At 36.0% G+C, this 14,953-nt stretch overlaps 1 protein-coding gene across 1 annotated transcript; it reads left to right on the top strand.

The window, feature by feature from the left end:
* Nucleotides 1-12,892: 12,892 nt before the first annotated feature.
* On the top strand, nucleotides 12,893-13,516 carry LOC140750309 (uncharacterized). The gene has a single exon (XM_073083763.1). It carries the CDS (start codon nucleotides 12,893-12,895, stop codon nucleotides 13,514-13,516), a length of 624 nt encoding a protein of 207 aa, XP_072939864.1.
* Nucleotides 13,517-14,953: the final 1,437 nt, after the last annotated feature.

Genomic DNA, 14,953 nt, shown 5'->3' with positions numbered 1-14,953 from the left:
ATCGGCTGTAACCTTTTACCATTAGATGGACTGCGTGCTGGTCTGCTACTCCTTTATTATACATATATGAAAAGGCGTCCTTATCGCTAAACAGCGATTTCTTCCAGACAATCTTACGATGCGCACTTGCAGAGTTTAAGTAGTAACAATTTTGTAAACGAGATTTTTAAAACAATGGACGTACTTCATGTTGTATTTAAAAGTTCTATCTTATTTGTCAAACTACAAACAAGATTCTTAGAAGTTGTAAGTTTTTAATTGGCAATATAAAGTATTCTGAACTGTCACAAACCTTTATTTTTATAAAGGTAAGGTTTAAAAAATCCAATACAGCTACAGATTAAACAGATTAGAAACTTCATGAACCAAATTAGAAATTGTATGATGATAAATGAAAAACAACTATAGTAACAAGATTGTATCATGATGTTACTCAAATAAGATCAACTTGTACCTACGTATATATTCAGATATGGAAATCTCTCTATATTTAGTAATTTTACTAAGTTCCTTACCTAAGTAATTTTAGAACTTTCTTAGCGCATTCAGTTGATAAAAGTATACGATATTTCCTCATCTAAAACCGTTCATATGGCATTATTCCTTCAAGACAGAGCCCACTAATACACTTTCGAGGCCCTTCGCCGCTTTCTTATCGGAAAACCTCTTTGTTATCTCTCCGCCCGTTTAAGAAAATAGATGATTCTTCCTCGTTTGAAAACATTGAGAGCGTGAAATGTCTTTTTGTGTTTGAGTTTCATTTTGGGAACCCGGCCTATGGTAAAATAACTTCGGCTTTATGAGACCTTATGAAAGGTATGGAAAGAATACCGATTTTTCTTTCAAGTTAATTTCTAATTCAATTTTCAGTTATCGCTACATTTGAATATAATTGGCCAGTTTTACCCTTTTTATTTCCAACTTTTTTTAAGAATATAAATTATTAAAATGTTTAAAAGAATAAAACAGAAAGACAAGGATTTTTGTTTCATTTTTCTTCTACGCCTAATCCAGTAATAAGTTCATAAATAATTTGTATTTACATAAACGGGTTGGAAAACAGATTTAATACTGTTTCTATTATTATTATTATATCTCGAGATTTTCTAATGTTCACAGGAATTTACTGACAAAAGCAGGTAGTTCGCGTGAAACATTAATAGTCATTTCAATAAAATCCTGGAATGGAAACTTCTCAGAGTACATTTGAGTACAGGCAGTACAAGTGCATTTATTTAAATACATACATAAATATCGCTTTCTACAATTTTAGCCTCTCTGTGATGTTTTTGCTGTAGATGCACTGAACACACACAAAGACAAATACACAAATAAACATAGAACAGAAATAATTATTCATCATTTAGATTTCAGGGTAGCCATGAATTTTGAAGTTTGGTCTTTGGTTTGGCTCCAGCGGCACCACCGCCACACATATTTCTGCCCAATAACATCAGTAACGCTGCTGTGTTCAGGTTTGCTACGTGTGGTAAGGGAGATATACTTTTTCAAGGCATTCTAGCTTAGTCCTCAAGGGTAGCGGCGCATCTTTGTCCGACTTTATTTAGAAATCTAATCTTACTAGGGCTTGATTACAGATGTCCATGGGCAGCAGCCAATTACCATCACGTTGACTGCATGCTCGTCTGCTACACTTATATTATATAGAATAAAAATAATTGAACCTGAAACTCTATGTATCAATTCAGTACGATGACCGGTGTGCCACGTGGGTATATAACAAATACTGAATACATTCTTAGTAGAAATTATTGACAAAATATAAATATTCTAAAAGCCATGACCACTTCCGAGAAGGAACTGTTTGCTTTGGAACAATATTTCGGTTCGTTCAATTTCCATATGCGATGACCGTGGAGGGATAATGGAGCATAAGATTGAAAGGGCCGGAAGATTTTTAAAGTTTCGATTCGCCCGTCCTTTATCTAGGCTAAATTCTTTTCCGGTGAATGAAAATTCTTTATTCGAAGTGATTTCAAGATAAGATTTTTTGTGTGAATGGTAAGAATAATGCAGTTTCACAAAAATTGAATAGTTTATTTTTTCATTTCAATTTCGATCCACCATTTCGAAATATACTAAGGTTAAATTTATTTCAGCAGTTACATTATCAGAATAAATCACTTACAGTGTAAACAAGTAATTATTATGAAAACAAAAAACTCGCCTTCTTAAAAATAATTAAGTTGAAAAAGTAGCCTATGTCTCTCCTTCAATTTTGACGAATCCGACAACGCCTCATATGTTAAAGTCCGGCAAGAAGTCCGGGCGTGCCAAAGAATAACACGTAGATACATACATACGTACATAGCTTGAAAGACATTACCCTCCGCAGTTATTTGAAGGTGGTAGAACCCTTTGTGGTTCGATTCCGGCGGCACCACCGCCACACCTATTCCTGCCTCATAACAGCAGTGTTAGGCGCCGCTCTGTTCCGTTTTGAAGGGTGTTGTAAAGGAGACATACTTTTCCGATGTGTTCCAGCTTAGTCCTCAAGGGTAGCAGCGCATCTGTGGCCGACCTCAGGTAGGAATATCTAATTCTATGTGGGTTTGATTACAGATGTCCAGGGGCGGTCTGCTACTCCTATATTGTAACAAAAAGTCAGATACAAATAAAGGATATTTTCATTGGTAAAAAAATACCGGGTATAAAAATTACAACTGGCATTTTTAATCAGGCGGGCTAAATCTTTGTAAGTTACGTCAGATGATACGATAAAATTAACGAAACCAGTACATTTGAATACATAAAATATAACATAATACGTTTAAACGCTTATAAGGAAGCCAAGAAAGAGAAACTGTTCTAGAGCACAATAATTCTCTTCAGGCCCAATTTCCATACGCGCTGAGCGTAAAGGGATAATGGTGCACAAAATTGTATGGGCTCGGCTAGGTTTAAAAATTTAATAAAATACGTTATGTAGTTATATTCTTACTGTGATATTATTTGTGACGAGCTGCTTCCTATGGTTTTGGCTCACGTTTAAAAGTATAAATACTGTGGAGATATAATGGTTTTTTTTTAAGTCCGGCGGAACTCAAAGTCGGTCCAGCCCCTTGATCTATCTGTTTCTTTGTTGCTACTAACCAACAATCAGATACGGACAATTTATTTTAACCTTTTTAATCAAAAGATTAGCTATCGCTGGCTTCAATGGTTAAACAGACACTTTAAGTGGAATACTCTGAATGTAGTAGTAAGTATGTTGTAAAGGTAAAAATAAACTTTCTTTTTCATTATCATAAACAACTTCCTTCTTAACCTTCATAAGTCCTTAAAGAACAAAAAATAACCAAAGCAATTAAAAACGCTAAAAAGTAAATTTAAATTAAATGATCACAGGTGCAACTCAATCGGCGAGATGAACACATCCAAACTTTCCCATCGACCCTCCCCATCCCACTATTACTCGGACACGATGCGGAAACTTATCACGCCACCAACTCCGGCTAAAATAATCCGTCTCCGTTGATTCCTCGAAAAAGCCCATTCCCATTCTAATATATTCCTCCCGAAATCAGTGGTGCCCTAAGGATGTAGATAAATGCCCGTCGTCTCCCATCGTGACACTTTTGCCGGGTTACACGGCGAATAATGACCTCATACGGGCCTTTCAACTATTTGTGTGTCCATTTGGGTCGATTGGACCTAGAGGGCTTTGTGCAAGCGCCTAACATACGCGTGAAAGCGTTTTTGTCGGTTCTAAGCGTCTTATTGTTTTGTAAACAAGAAACGCTATAAACGCAGTAACATTTCTCGGTGATATCTTATGTTGTTTACATTACTAATTAAATATCACGTTAAATAACTCGTAGGTAATCTATCAATGATATTATTTAATTCGATGTGCCTGTGCATTGGGAGTTGCATCAATCAAACCCACCTCTGTCGGTTGCATTTGGGAGTTATAGGGGCATTAGTTTGAGGTATATGGGTCAAGCTATTTCAATTTTTAATATCATTCGTGTCAACAATTCGCCTTTTGTTTGTTGACCCTAAATATAGGTTAAACTGGTTTAACACTATTTGGGAGATATTAAATTTCCACGTTATCTATATAAATAAAAATGAATTTCCGTTCGTTAGTCTCGCTAAAACTCGAGAACGGCTGAACCGATTTGACAAATTTTAGTCTTGAAATATTTGTGGAAGTCCTGGGAAGGTATAAACGATGAGAAAATATAACAAAATTGCAAGGAAAATACTAAAAACGACAATTTGATTTTCCCATACAAACTGTTCTTACCTGTCAAACAGTTCAGTTGACGATCAATTTTATATAAATATAAATGATCGTGTAAGGTTAATATACGATCAATTTTATTGCGCAATATCACGTATTGTACAATATAAATGATCGTGTAAGGTTAATATTGAAGATTGCGAAAGGATTCAAGAAAAGTTTGAATGAGAAACTCATAATAATATAAATATTATTATGAGTTTTTATATTGCATCGTGTAGGGGTCAGTATTACGCAATATTTTTCAATCTGTGGTTCGTATTGACTGAACGTGAAAAATAAGGGTTGTAAGTTTGTACGAAAGTCCCCCAGTTTAGATGTTATCTCTATGAAAATCGATATTTGGCTTTTGAGTAGAAAATAATTAAACACCTATTTCATTGTTTTTGGAAAATCATCCCTTAAGGTCGTTAAATGGGGATTGGAATTTTATTTCAAACTCCGTTAATATGGAAGCAATGGCTGTAAAAACTTGCATTTAGCTTTCTGGTTCGAAATAATAGAACTTTTTTATCAACATTTATGGAAAATCTTCCCTTAAGAAGGTAAAGTAGGGGTTGAAAGTTTGTTTGGAAGTTCGCCGATTTTGAAGCAGTCTATGAAAAATAGTATTTAGCTTTTTGATTGAAAATAATAGAACACATGTTACACCGTTTTTTGAAAATCAACCCTTAAGGTCGTTTAATTGGGGATGGAACTTTATTTTAAAATCCGTTCAATTCGGAGCAAGGACTGTAAAAATTTGCATTTAGCTTTCTGGTTCGAAATAGTAGAGCTACTTTTACACCATTTATGGAAAATCTATCTCTATGTGGTTAATATAGGGGTTGAAAGTTTGTTTAGAAGGAAGCCGATTATGAAGCAAAGTCTATGAAAATTAATGTTTGACTTTCTGGTTGTAAACAATATCATACTTATTTCCCCGTTTTTGCAAAATTAACCCTTAAGGTCATTAAATAAGGGTAGGAACTTTGTTTATAATCCGTTAATTTGGAAGGAAGCACTATGAATATTTTAATTAGATATAATGAAGCATCTGAGTCACTGTTTTTTTTAGATATACCCTTCAGACGGCTATAAAAGGTATGCAGTATGCCTTTCTGAGGTTCTGGTGTCTGAAGTTCAAATCCCAGGCACGCACCTCTGATTTTCAAATTTATGTGCGTATTAGAAATTAATTATCACTTGCTTAAACGGTGAAGGAAAACATCGTGAGGAAACCTGCATACCTGAGAGATTTAATAAAAAAAAAATATCTTAAAGGTATGTGAAGTCTTCCAATACGCACTTGGCCAGCGCGGTGGACTATGGCCTAATCTTTCTTATTCCGAGAGGAGACCCGTGCCCAGTGGGACAGTAATGGGTTGATGATGATGATGATGATGCCTTTCTGTTTAGACACCTGTTTCAGCATTTTTAGCTTTTTTTTGTTTACGAGGGGGAACCTGCAAAAGGTACCCGGTACCGTCAAAGAGACACAGGGTTATGTGGGATTCTTGCCGCACTAAAACCCCCCCGGTGGCCGTCCTCGGCGCTGCGTAGAGGACTCCGGGATCTCCAACGGAACGCAACCGGAGTCCTCTTAGCACGGTGCCCCGTCGGGCTTCGCCCAGGTGAGCTTGACGCTCGCCACACCGTTTGGTGTGCACAACGGTATGCGACCACACATACCGCCGTCCATCCCGGGGTCGCTGGCCGGGCGGTTCGAGCTCCCACTCTTGCCGTCCGCAACCCCGGAAACCCACTTTTAGTCGCCTCTTACGACAGGCAGGGGATACCGTAGCCCTATTCTGCTGCCGGAACTACCGGGACATCTGCATTTTAGCTACTCAACATTCAACCCCATTAGGATACTATAACGAATGTTTTTTTAAAAACCGTTGTAGGGTTGCCGACCGCTGGCATTGAACATTAGCTTTTAGAAAATTTCTGATGAAATATTTATTGATACATATGTACAAAGGAATGTTTTTGAAATTCCACTGAAAAGGTAAATTAAGTGTTATAAGTATTATACGGGAATCTTTTAGGTTCAAAGATAGAAATGTCAAATTTCAGATAGCGGCTATTCACACGTAAGCAACAACTACATTACAACGTCGACGGGTGCAAGTTTCATATACGATATACGATAATGCGTAATTTTATTCACATGGACCACATTCACTACATCGCAACCACCTTGGATGCACTGCTTGCCGACATTTTGTCTTTGCCGTGGGGTACAGCTGTGTTTTTTTTTTTTATAATATTGGAGTAGCAGACGAGCATGCAGTCCACCTGATGGTATGTGGCTACTGCCGCTCATGGACATCTGTAATCAACCCCAGATAGAATTAGATATTCCTACCTGAGGTCGGCTACAGATGCGTCGCTACCCCTGAGGACTAAGCTGAAACGCCTCGCAAAAGTTTGTCTCCCTTACCACACCCTTCAAACCAGAACACAGCAGCGCCTAACACTGCTGTTATTAGGTAGAAATAGGTGTGGCGGTGGTGCCACCGGAGGCGAACCACAAAGGGTTCTACCACCTTCAAATGGTTATACGTGGATGGTCATGTGGTAGACACATATCCCTTGGATAAAAATTTTGGGCTAGAACAGGGCTACAGTATCCCCTGCCTGACGTAAGAGACTAAAGGGGGACTTCTGGGGTTGCGAGCGGGAAGAATGGGAGCTCTAACCGCCCAGTTAGCGATCCTGGAAAGAACCACTGTATGTGAGGCCGCATACCTTAAGCTAAACACCAAAAGTTGTGAGAGGGGGTTTTAGTGCGTTAATAATTTGGTTCACATATACGTTTGTGTTTTATTTTTCACATACCATGGGACTGTTATGATTTTTACATAGTGATTAGGTATTTTATAGGTAAGAGGATAACATGGACGGTTCCTATGGAATAGTGTAAATAATAATCATTGTATTTTACATGAACTTATATTTTAAAGAAGTTTCATTACAGTCCACTAATTAGAGTTTAGTGTGTTTCTGAAGAAAGCTTGACCAAATTTTCGTTGAAAGTATTAAAGGTACAAATTTACAATTACAGTTATTTTTATCTCATATCATATTTTTACGCGGGCGAAGTCGCGGGTTCTGAAAATCGGCTACTATGTATTTTTCATACCCCTACGTGATAAGGGTTGTTCACTCTTAACATTTTTTCATTTATATGGCAACACAACGTTTGCCGGGTCAGCTAGTCTTATATAAAATACATTTTATGAATTATTTTTAATACATTTTAATCCAGTTGTACGCTGTCGGTGTGGTTATCATATATCAGTCTGTAGTCAAAAAAAGTTTGGGTAGATAACCAAAGTACTTTTTTTTATAAATCTAAAATATATTCCACGACCATTAAGTATAATATACAAAGGTCATAGAACATTTATTATATTTTAATCCAGTATGATCCTGATAGTTTGACTCGTACCATATAAGTCCGAGGTCAAAAAAACGTGCGTACCCCTGTTCTAGATAAACAAAATCCTTTTTGGTAAATAGAAACAGACTGTGGTAAGTCCGGAGGTGGCGCGGGATCAGCTGGGATCCCGGTTATAACGGGAGGCTCAAAGCTGTACATTTAATTTAATGGGCGTTTATGAGGAAAATCTCAAGAAAATCCTTTCGTAAAAGAAACCCGCTTATAAAAAAATTGACGTTCAAGTTAGTGTTCTAAGAAAATGTTTAGAAGAGAATAAATGTGATACCTAAAATTTAAATATTACCTACCTAATATTGAGTATTAATGTCCTTTATATTTCCAAAATCGGCTTTAGGTATGTATCTTAAAAAATACTTTTTAGGCTATTTAAACGAGCAAAACACTATCCAACCAAAACATTAAGCCGAATGTTTCTACTACAGGAAAACGTAACAAAAATGGCAAAAGAATTGTTACGTAAACATAAAAACGAAACCTCACTTATTACTAATCCACGTTCTTTTGCTCAACGCACTTATGTCAAATTAGGCCATTGTACAGATGTGGCACTTTTTCTAGATTCCAGAAGTTTTTACTCAATGACCCTCGGTTACTAAGCGCTAGCGATTTAGAAACATGTGACGTTGGCCTTTCCTACCTAGTTTTTATCCAAAAAATAAAAAGAGATGACGTAGATTTTAAAGGTAGGTGTAGAAATTACCAGCCAGAGTATTCTATAAGATCGTTTTGATTTATCAAAAATTGAATCTGTGGCTAGTTGTCAAATTAAAGGTTAAGTTTGTAAGTCCCGGTAGCACCACACGTTGGAATGTTAAGATTAGATGAACAATAGTTCACATAAGTTCAAACATTAGTGTAGTGTGCGTAATCTGTTATTTTATGTAGTGTTGTCATGATCTCGAATGTTGTTTGATTATTTATAATCCAAATCCACGTGTATCAGTTACACAGAACAAGCGAGATGTGTTAACTGGTTGCAATCAGTAGCCTTACCATGAGTTTTTACGTTTTGACAAATATTAGTCATATTTGTTTCCGTATTGCCCATACACTTAGCGCCCCTAGTGGATTGTATCAGAACTATAGTGTCCGTAACGTAACATTAAATGTCTAAATTGGCAAAATGACGCTTTATGTTTTGTCTCTCATTTTTGCAAACATGTGAGGCAGACAAAAATACTTGAGCACTTTCTTATTGTTACGTTTACTCAGTCTACTAAAGCAAACGGAACAGAATGATGAATTGAGTAAACGTAACGTGAAATTGTGGGATGTTTTGAAAATTCATGGTAAGGGTACAGACCAATTATTTCAGAACAGTAAAGTTTAAACCTCTTAGTGATGTTGACAATATTGCAATACCAAAATAGATACATATAAGATAAGCCCGGAAGCCTCCGACAAAGTTTGACGATCGTTATGTCATATTACAACAATTGGGACGGACTACTTAACACACCCTTCGAAGTACGGAAACGCTAACGAAAATTATTGGTAAGCGGTCACCCATCCAAGAACCAATTACTGTACTAGCTGGTCCTAAACTTGTCTGATTACTTGGCGAATTTCAAATTCACTAGTCAAAATACAAAATACTAATAAATTTGCATTGAGCGTTCAAATTATTCAAAGTTATCCACCTAACACATTCTATATCATCCTTTGGACTCTCAATATGGGTTAGTAAAATTTAATTAATGATTGTATGCTACTTTAGAAGATCTTTAGATTAACCAAATGTTCATAAGCATGAGGGCATCTGATCGGTTGCTTCATGATCCGAATATCCGCGCTCTGGGGCACGGAACCAGATAAATTAGTGATGTTGTGTATGTTTTATATGATATATCGATAAAATTGTCTAGCAATTATTTATTTCACGTGTATGTAAATAGTATTAAAACTTTCATTAAACAAATACTAGATTTTTTTATATTAAATTGTCTTTGTGATACGTTAACTTTATTAGTGAAATTTCTTTAGCACATTGATGATGATTAAACTTCTCCAAATATGTTTATGTAACCGTATACATGATTTTAAAAATAACAATTCTTATCGGCCATGATCACCCGATGCATTCATCATGGGTATCTTAACAACAATTCCGTGCTTAATTAGAAAAGAAACTTCAACCTAAATCGAATAATCGATTTTGCGAGGCTAAAAATTTATATAAAAATCGATATGTACGTAGAATGTACATCACTAGCGTACGGCAATGCGGACAATCCGGACGTGGACAAATGCGTCCGGCGAGTAACTCTGACGCGTTCATTGAGCTTTCATTTGGGCAATTTTCGACTAACTCCCAGGCAATCGGACGCATCTAACTGCTTCCATTCGCCAGAATAAATACTTGACTTTGAGCCGACTAGAATGGCTTCGAGTGCAAATGTCGTTTGATGAGCTCCGTAACGGTTAATTATATTGCTGGTCGAAAGAGATGGTCCGTGATTATATTATATCGATTTTGCTTTGTTAAGTATATCGATAGTACAGTAATTACGTATTATAATTCATTTAATTAATATATCAATATGTTTATTATTTATCAAAGATATAAATCAAAACGTATTTTGTACAAAAAGTAAATAATTATGCAATATAGCAACATCCTTGTCTACTGCAAATAAAGAAACATATTAATAAATAGTGAACTCGCTACTTGTACTGATTTTAACTTATCCTTTAATACTAATTTGAACCAATTCAAAACATCGTACACTCCGCATATTACCATTACTCAAGTAAAGAAAAACTCGTAATATACTTTATATGTCAAAAAAAGTAATTTTAATTAACCAATTAACCTGGCAATGCCGTAATCGCATGTACTGGGGTCGTTTTGTACCCAACGCCTGTAAAAATAGCCGTTGAAGTGTTACCCCTACGTAAAGCTTTTTATAAATACAAAGCTTGTCATGGTTCTTATTAACAAGGTCGTAAGTTCCAGAATCCATAAGTCAAAATGGATGAGGGTGGAATATTTAGATCGGTCAAACATTTATGTTTCCTCTTTCCTGTTCAGTTGGGTACTCACTTGTTTTAGTTTATTTTTTTATGAAATTCAAGTAGCAATGTGTGATGTTAAGTGCCCACAAGATAATGGTCCCTAAATAGGATTGGTTTAAGTGTTAGTTGGTTGGCCTCGTATAAGTGTATCTTAAAACTTTAAGACACATCTTTTAAATTATAACGTAGTAGCTCTTAATTTTATTATTTTCATTACTTTTCATTTTATATACGCATTTAAAGCAGGAAAACACCACAATATACTAATAGATAAAAAATCTATATATTTTTATAATAAAAATAACAGTACGACTACTAAGTGAGTGTTATAAAACACACACAGCTAAACGTAAAACAGATTAACGATCTAAATACATAACATTCAGACACATTCCGTAAATCTATCTCTATTCAGGGCAATTTTAGTGTTCGATCTTAAGTTACCCTGTCAAGTCGAACACAAGGCGAACATTCAATTACATGTTCGAACAGCTCACAAGTCTGTCCTTGCTCTAAACAGACATCAACCATGTTTTCCATGTAAAAGCATTCCACACCTGGGATCTTTCGTGATACTACGCAATAAAGGATTCTAGTTGCAACAATCTGACTTGTTCCCTCAACCCTTGTTAAGGGGGTATAGAGTTGGAGTTCGTACGATGCAGGTAAAAGAAACAAATAAGGTCAGTAGAGCAAGAGGCTGAATATGGATGTGGAAATAAAATTTGGTCGCACGCAAATGCGTGTCACCGGAAAATAGTGCGACCGCCGGCTTTATGCTGGAAAATCCTTTCGGTACGTCAATTTTTATTTATAAATCGCGTTTTGCTTTTTTATGGTACAGGCTTAGTGGTATGCATGCATGTGATACAAAACGAGGATTTTAAAAATTCGAGTGCGCTTCCAATTGACTTTTATTCTTCGTTTTTATTTACGGCTGAATTCTAAATAAAAACAATTTTGTGACGCCGTTTATTGGTGATACAATCACAAAGCTTAGATTCCTGTAAATCTGTAAATAAAAAAATACCAAAAATAAAATTTAAACATGTTCAGGCCAGAATGTTTTTTTTTACCTGACGGCGGAGAGTAATGTTTTTCGAGCGTACGTATGTCGCATTCTTAGGCACGCTGTATAACCCAAACGGCTTTACGAATTTTAACATAATTATGAAGTATCGTCAGAGACATCTAAATTGCTGGAATAACCATGGGATTGATTTTCAAGCAGTTCTATTTTCTTTTTTTATAATAATTCCTTATTTATAAATAATTATAGAATAAGCTTTCTACCCTATTTACCTCCTTGGGAGATAAATTTTAAAAGGGTATTTTTATTTTATACTCTCATATTTTTGTTGTAATGATATGCATTGTATGTTAGTCAGTAATGTTAGTTATTACTATAAGGTGGATGACATGATCGCTTGCGACTTCTATTTCATATAAAATACAAGATAATGCAAATTAGTCTCTCGTACAAAGAAGTCATTCACTTGTTATCGATAACGAAAGCATTTTTACATCAATATCAAAGTCGTCTCTTTGATGTACCCAATTCTCATGAGTTCATATTCGTGGCACGTATCGTTATAATCTTGTTCTTATCCAGCGCTCGCTAAACCGTAACTCATATAAAATATTATACTTTTTAGTCAAAGAAATAACTAACATTTTTATGGAATTGGTTACAGATGTCCATGGGTGGTAGTGACTACTTAAAAAGACTGGTTGCGCGACAGATAATTCAATTTGAAAAAAAAAACATATAAAATAACGGTTTTTAAAGCTTAAAAGTATAAAAATGTTTTTATATGGAAGGTAAGAATTAGGTATTATAATACATTCCAAGAATAAAGAACCTGTGAAGTAGAATGAAGCATGTGTCTAAAGTTTATGAAGTTTAGTATGTAGACTTTATAAAGAACTTCTAAATAGTATTAACGTGGTTGGCAACCCAGTTGCAGAAAGTTTCAATTTTGGCGCACAAAATGGTGCTTATATTACCATTTAATCTTTCTTGACTAGTATATTGTGCTAACATACTATGCTAACTCATCTATGTACCATAGGTAGTACTTAACCATTTAATCAATTTGTAGCATCTAAACGCCAACTGGTCTTAAACAAAAGAATTTAAATAATTAGTTGTAAGTAAAATGCTGTCGGTCTGTGAGAAGTACGCGGTGACACATGGACTAAGGTATAACACTAAGAAGAGTGAGGTGCTTATCTTCAAAGCAGGTAGCAAAACCTATTCCTCGGTACCACCGTTATATCTTGGTGGTACCCTATTAAATAGAGTAACTAAATTTAAATACCTTGTTCACTGGGTCACCGAGAATGGCTTGGACGACACGGACATAGAGAGGGAACGCAGGGCGTTGGCTGTCAGATGCAATATGCTGGCCCGAAGGTTTGCGCGATGCGATAAAAGTGTTAAAGTCACACTTTTTCAAGCCTACTGCCAATCGTTTTACACCTGCAACCTCTGGACCAAATATTCGCGTAAGGCATACAACGCTCTGCGTGTTCAGTACAATGACGCTTTTAGGGTGCTGATGGGGCTGCCACGTTACTGCAGTGCATCAGGAATGTTTACTGAAGCGCGTGTAGATGATTTCTATGCGATCATACGCAAGCGGACCGCATCCCTGATGCGACGTGTGACTGGCCTCATCAACAGCCTCGTAAGCGTCATTAGTAATAAGATCAACAGCCCAATAATGAGCCACTGGAATATGGTGCACGTGATCTCCGCGGGAATGTCGCATAGAAAATAATTTTAGTTGTATATTTGTTATTTATTATTATTACTTATTGTTTCTTATTTTTAATTATAATAAATTTTACTAACATAGGTTTTTAAGTACAATGAAAATACTAACAAAATATGGACTATGTCTGAATTAAATGGAAATAAATAATAAATAAAATAAAAATCCAACTTTTTTATTTATTATTGTAGAAGGCAGCTGGGGTGGAGTGAAGCGTATGGAACTAATAGCAATGGTATTATACCCTTACCTTGATTTTACAAATACACATTACGCAATACTATTTAATACCAACTTTAAAGGTGGTAAAGACTTTTGTGCTTTGACTCCGGTGGAACCATTATCACATCTACTCCTGCCTAATCATAACAGTGTTAAGCGCTGTTGAGTTTATTTTTTATAGTACAGAAGTAGCAGTCGAGCATGCAGTCCACCTGATGGTAAGTGGCTACTGCCGCCCATAGACATCTGTAATCAACCCCAGATAGGATTATATATTCCTACCCGAGGCCGGCCACAGATGTGCCGCTACCCCTGAGGACTAAGCTGGAACGCCTTGGAAAAGTCTGTCTCCCTTACCACACCCTTCAAACCGAAACACAGCAGCGCCTAACGTTGCTGTTATTAGGTAGAAATAGGTGTGGTGGTAGTGCCGCCGGAGTCGAACCGCAAAGGATTCTACCACATTCAAAGTTCTGGTTTGAAGAGTGTCTTAAGGGGTAGCAACGCATCATTATCGCCATCTTAACTACCGATGGCAATGGGCAGCAGTATACCATCAGGTGGACTCTAAGCTCGTCTCTTCAACTTCTATATTATAAAAAAACTTTTGCTTTAATTTAACAAATACATTCCGTAAACCATGATTTAATATCAACTTCACTGAGTCGAGTTGTTGAGTCGATGTCGATGTGTAATCGTTAAAATGTACTATGACCTATAATTTGCCAGTTTTATATTGATTCCCCGTACTATCGGGCTTAGCAATGATAAATTACTTAGGGAATTATCTAGCATGTCATCGGCATTTTGCCCCGTCGAAAGCTTCCGGAGCGGTCATAGACTATAACAATAATGTAGTAGTGACAGTCGATACATCAACCGCTAATAGCCCTTATTAATAGCTGTGACGGCTAACGGGCCTAAATATGACTGTAATAGATGACACGTTTGAAACAAGCTTAATTATGGTCAAAGAAAAAATATGTAGGTTTTACGTGCCACGATTATGATAGATACAGTCTGTTAAAGTTGTGAGTGCAGAGCGTGAGTGTCGTGATGTAGTCTGAATAATGTATTGGATGTAGAACTTATTCAATTTTTTTTTGTTTTACTTCAATTATTTTTATTATGTATATTTGATAATTCATTTGTAATATTACGAAGAAACATCAACTATACAATTTAATATTTTTCGCATTTACCGTTTAAATGCATTTAGAA

The sequence above is a fragment of the Epargyreus clarus genome, unplaced genomic scaffold, assembly GCF_041222505.1.
Source record: "Epargyreus clarus isolate Ecla_fem2 unplaced genomic scaffold, WU_Ecla_fem_2.2 ptg000019l, whole genome shotgun sequence".
Lineage (NCBI taxonomy): Eukaryota > Metazoa > Arthropoda > Insecta > Lepidoptera > Hesperiidae > Epargyreus > Epargyreus clarus.
Note: the sequence above shows the minus strand (reverse complement) of the source record. Positions and strands in the feature narration are given on the sequence as shown.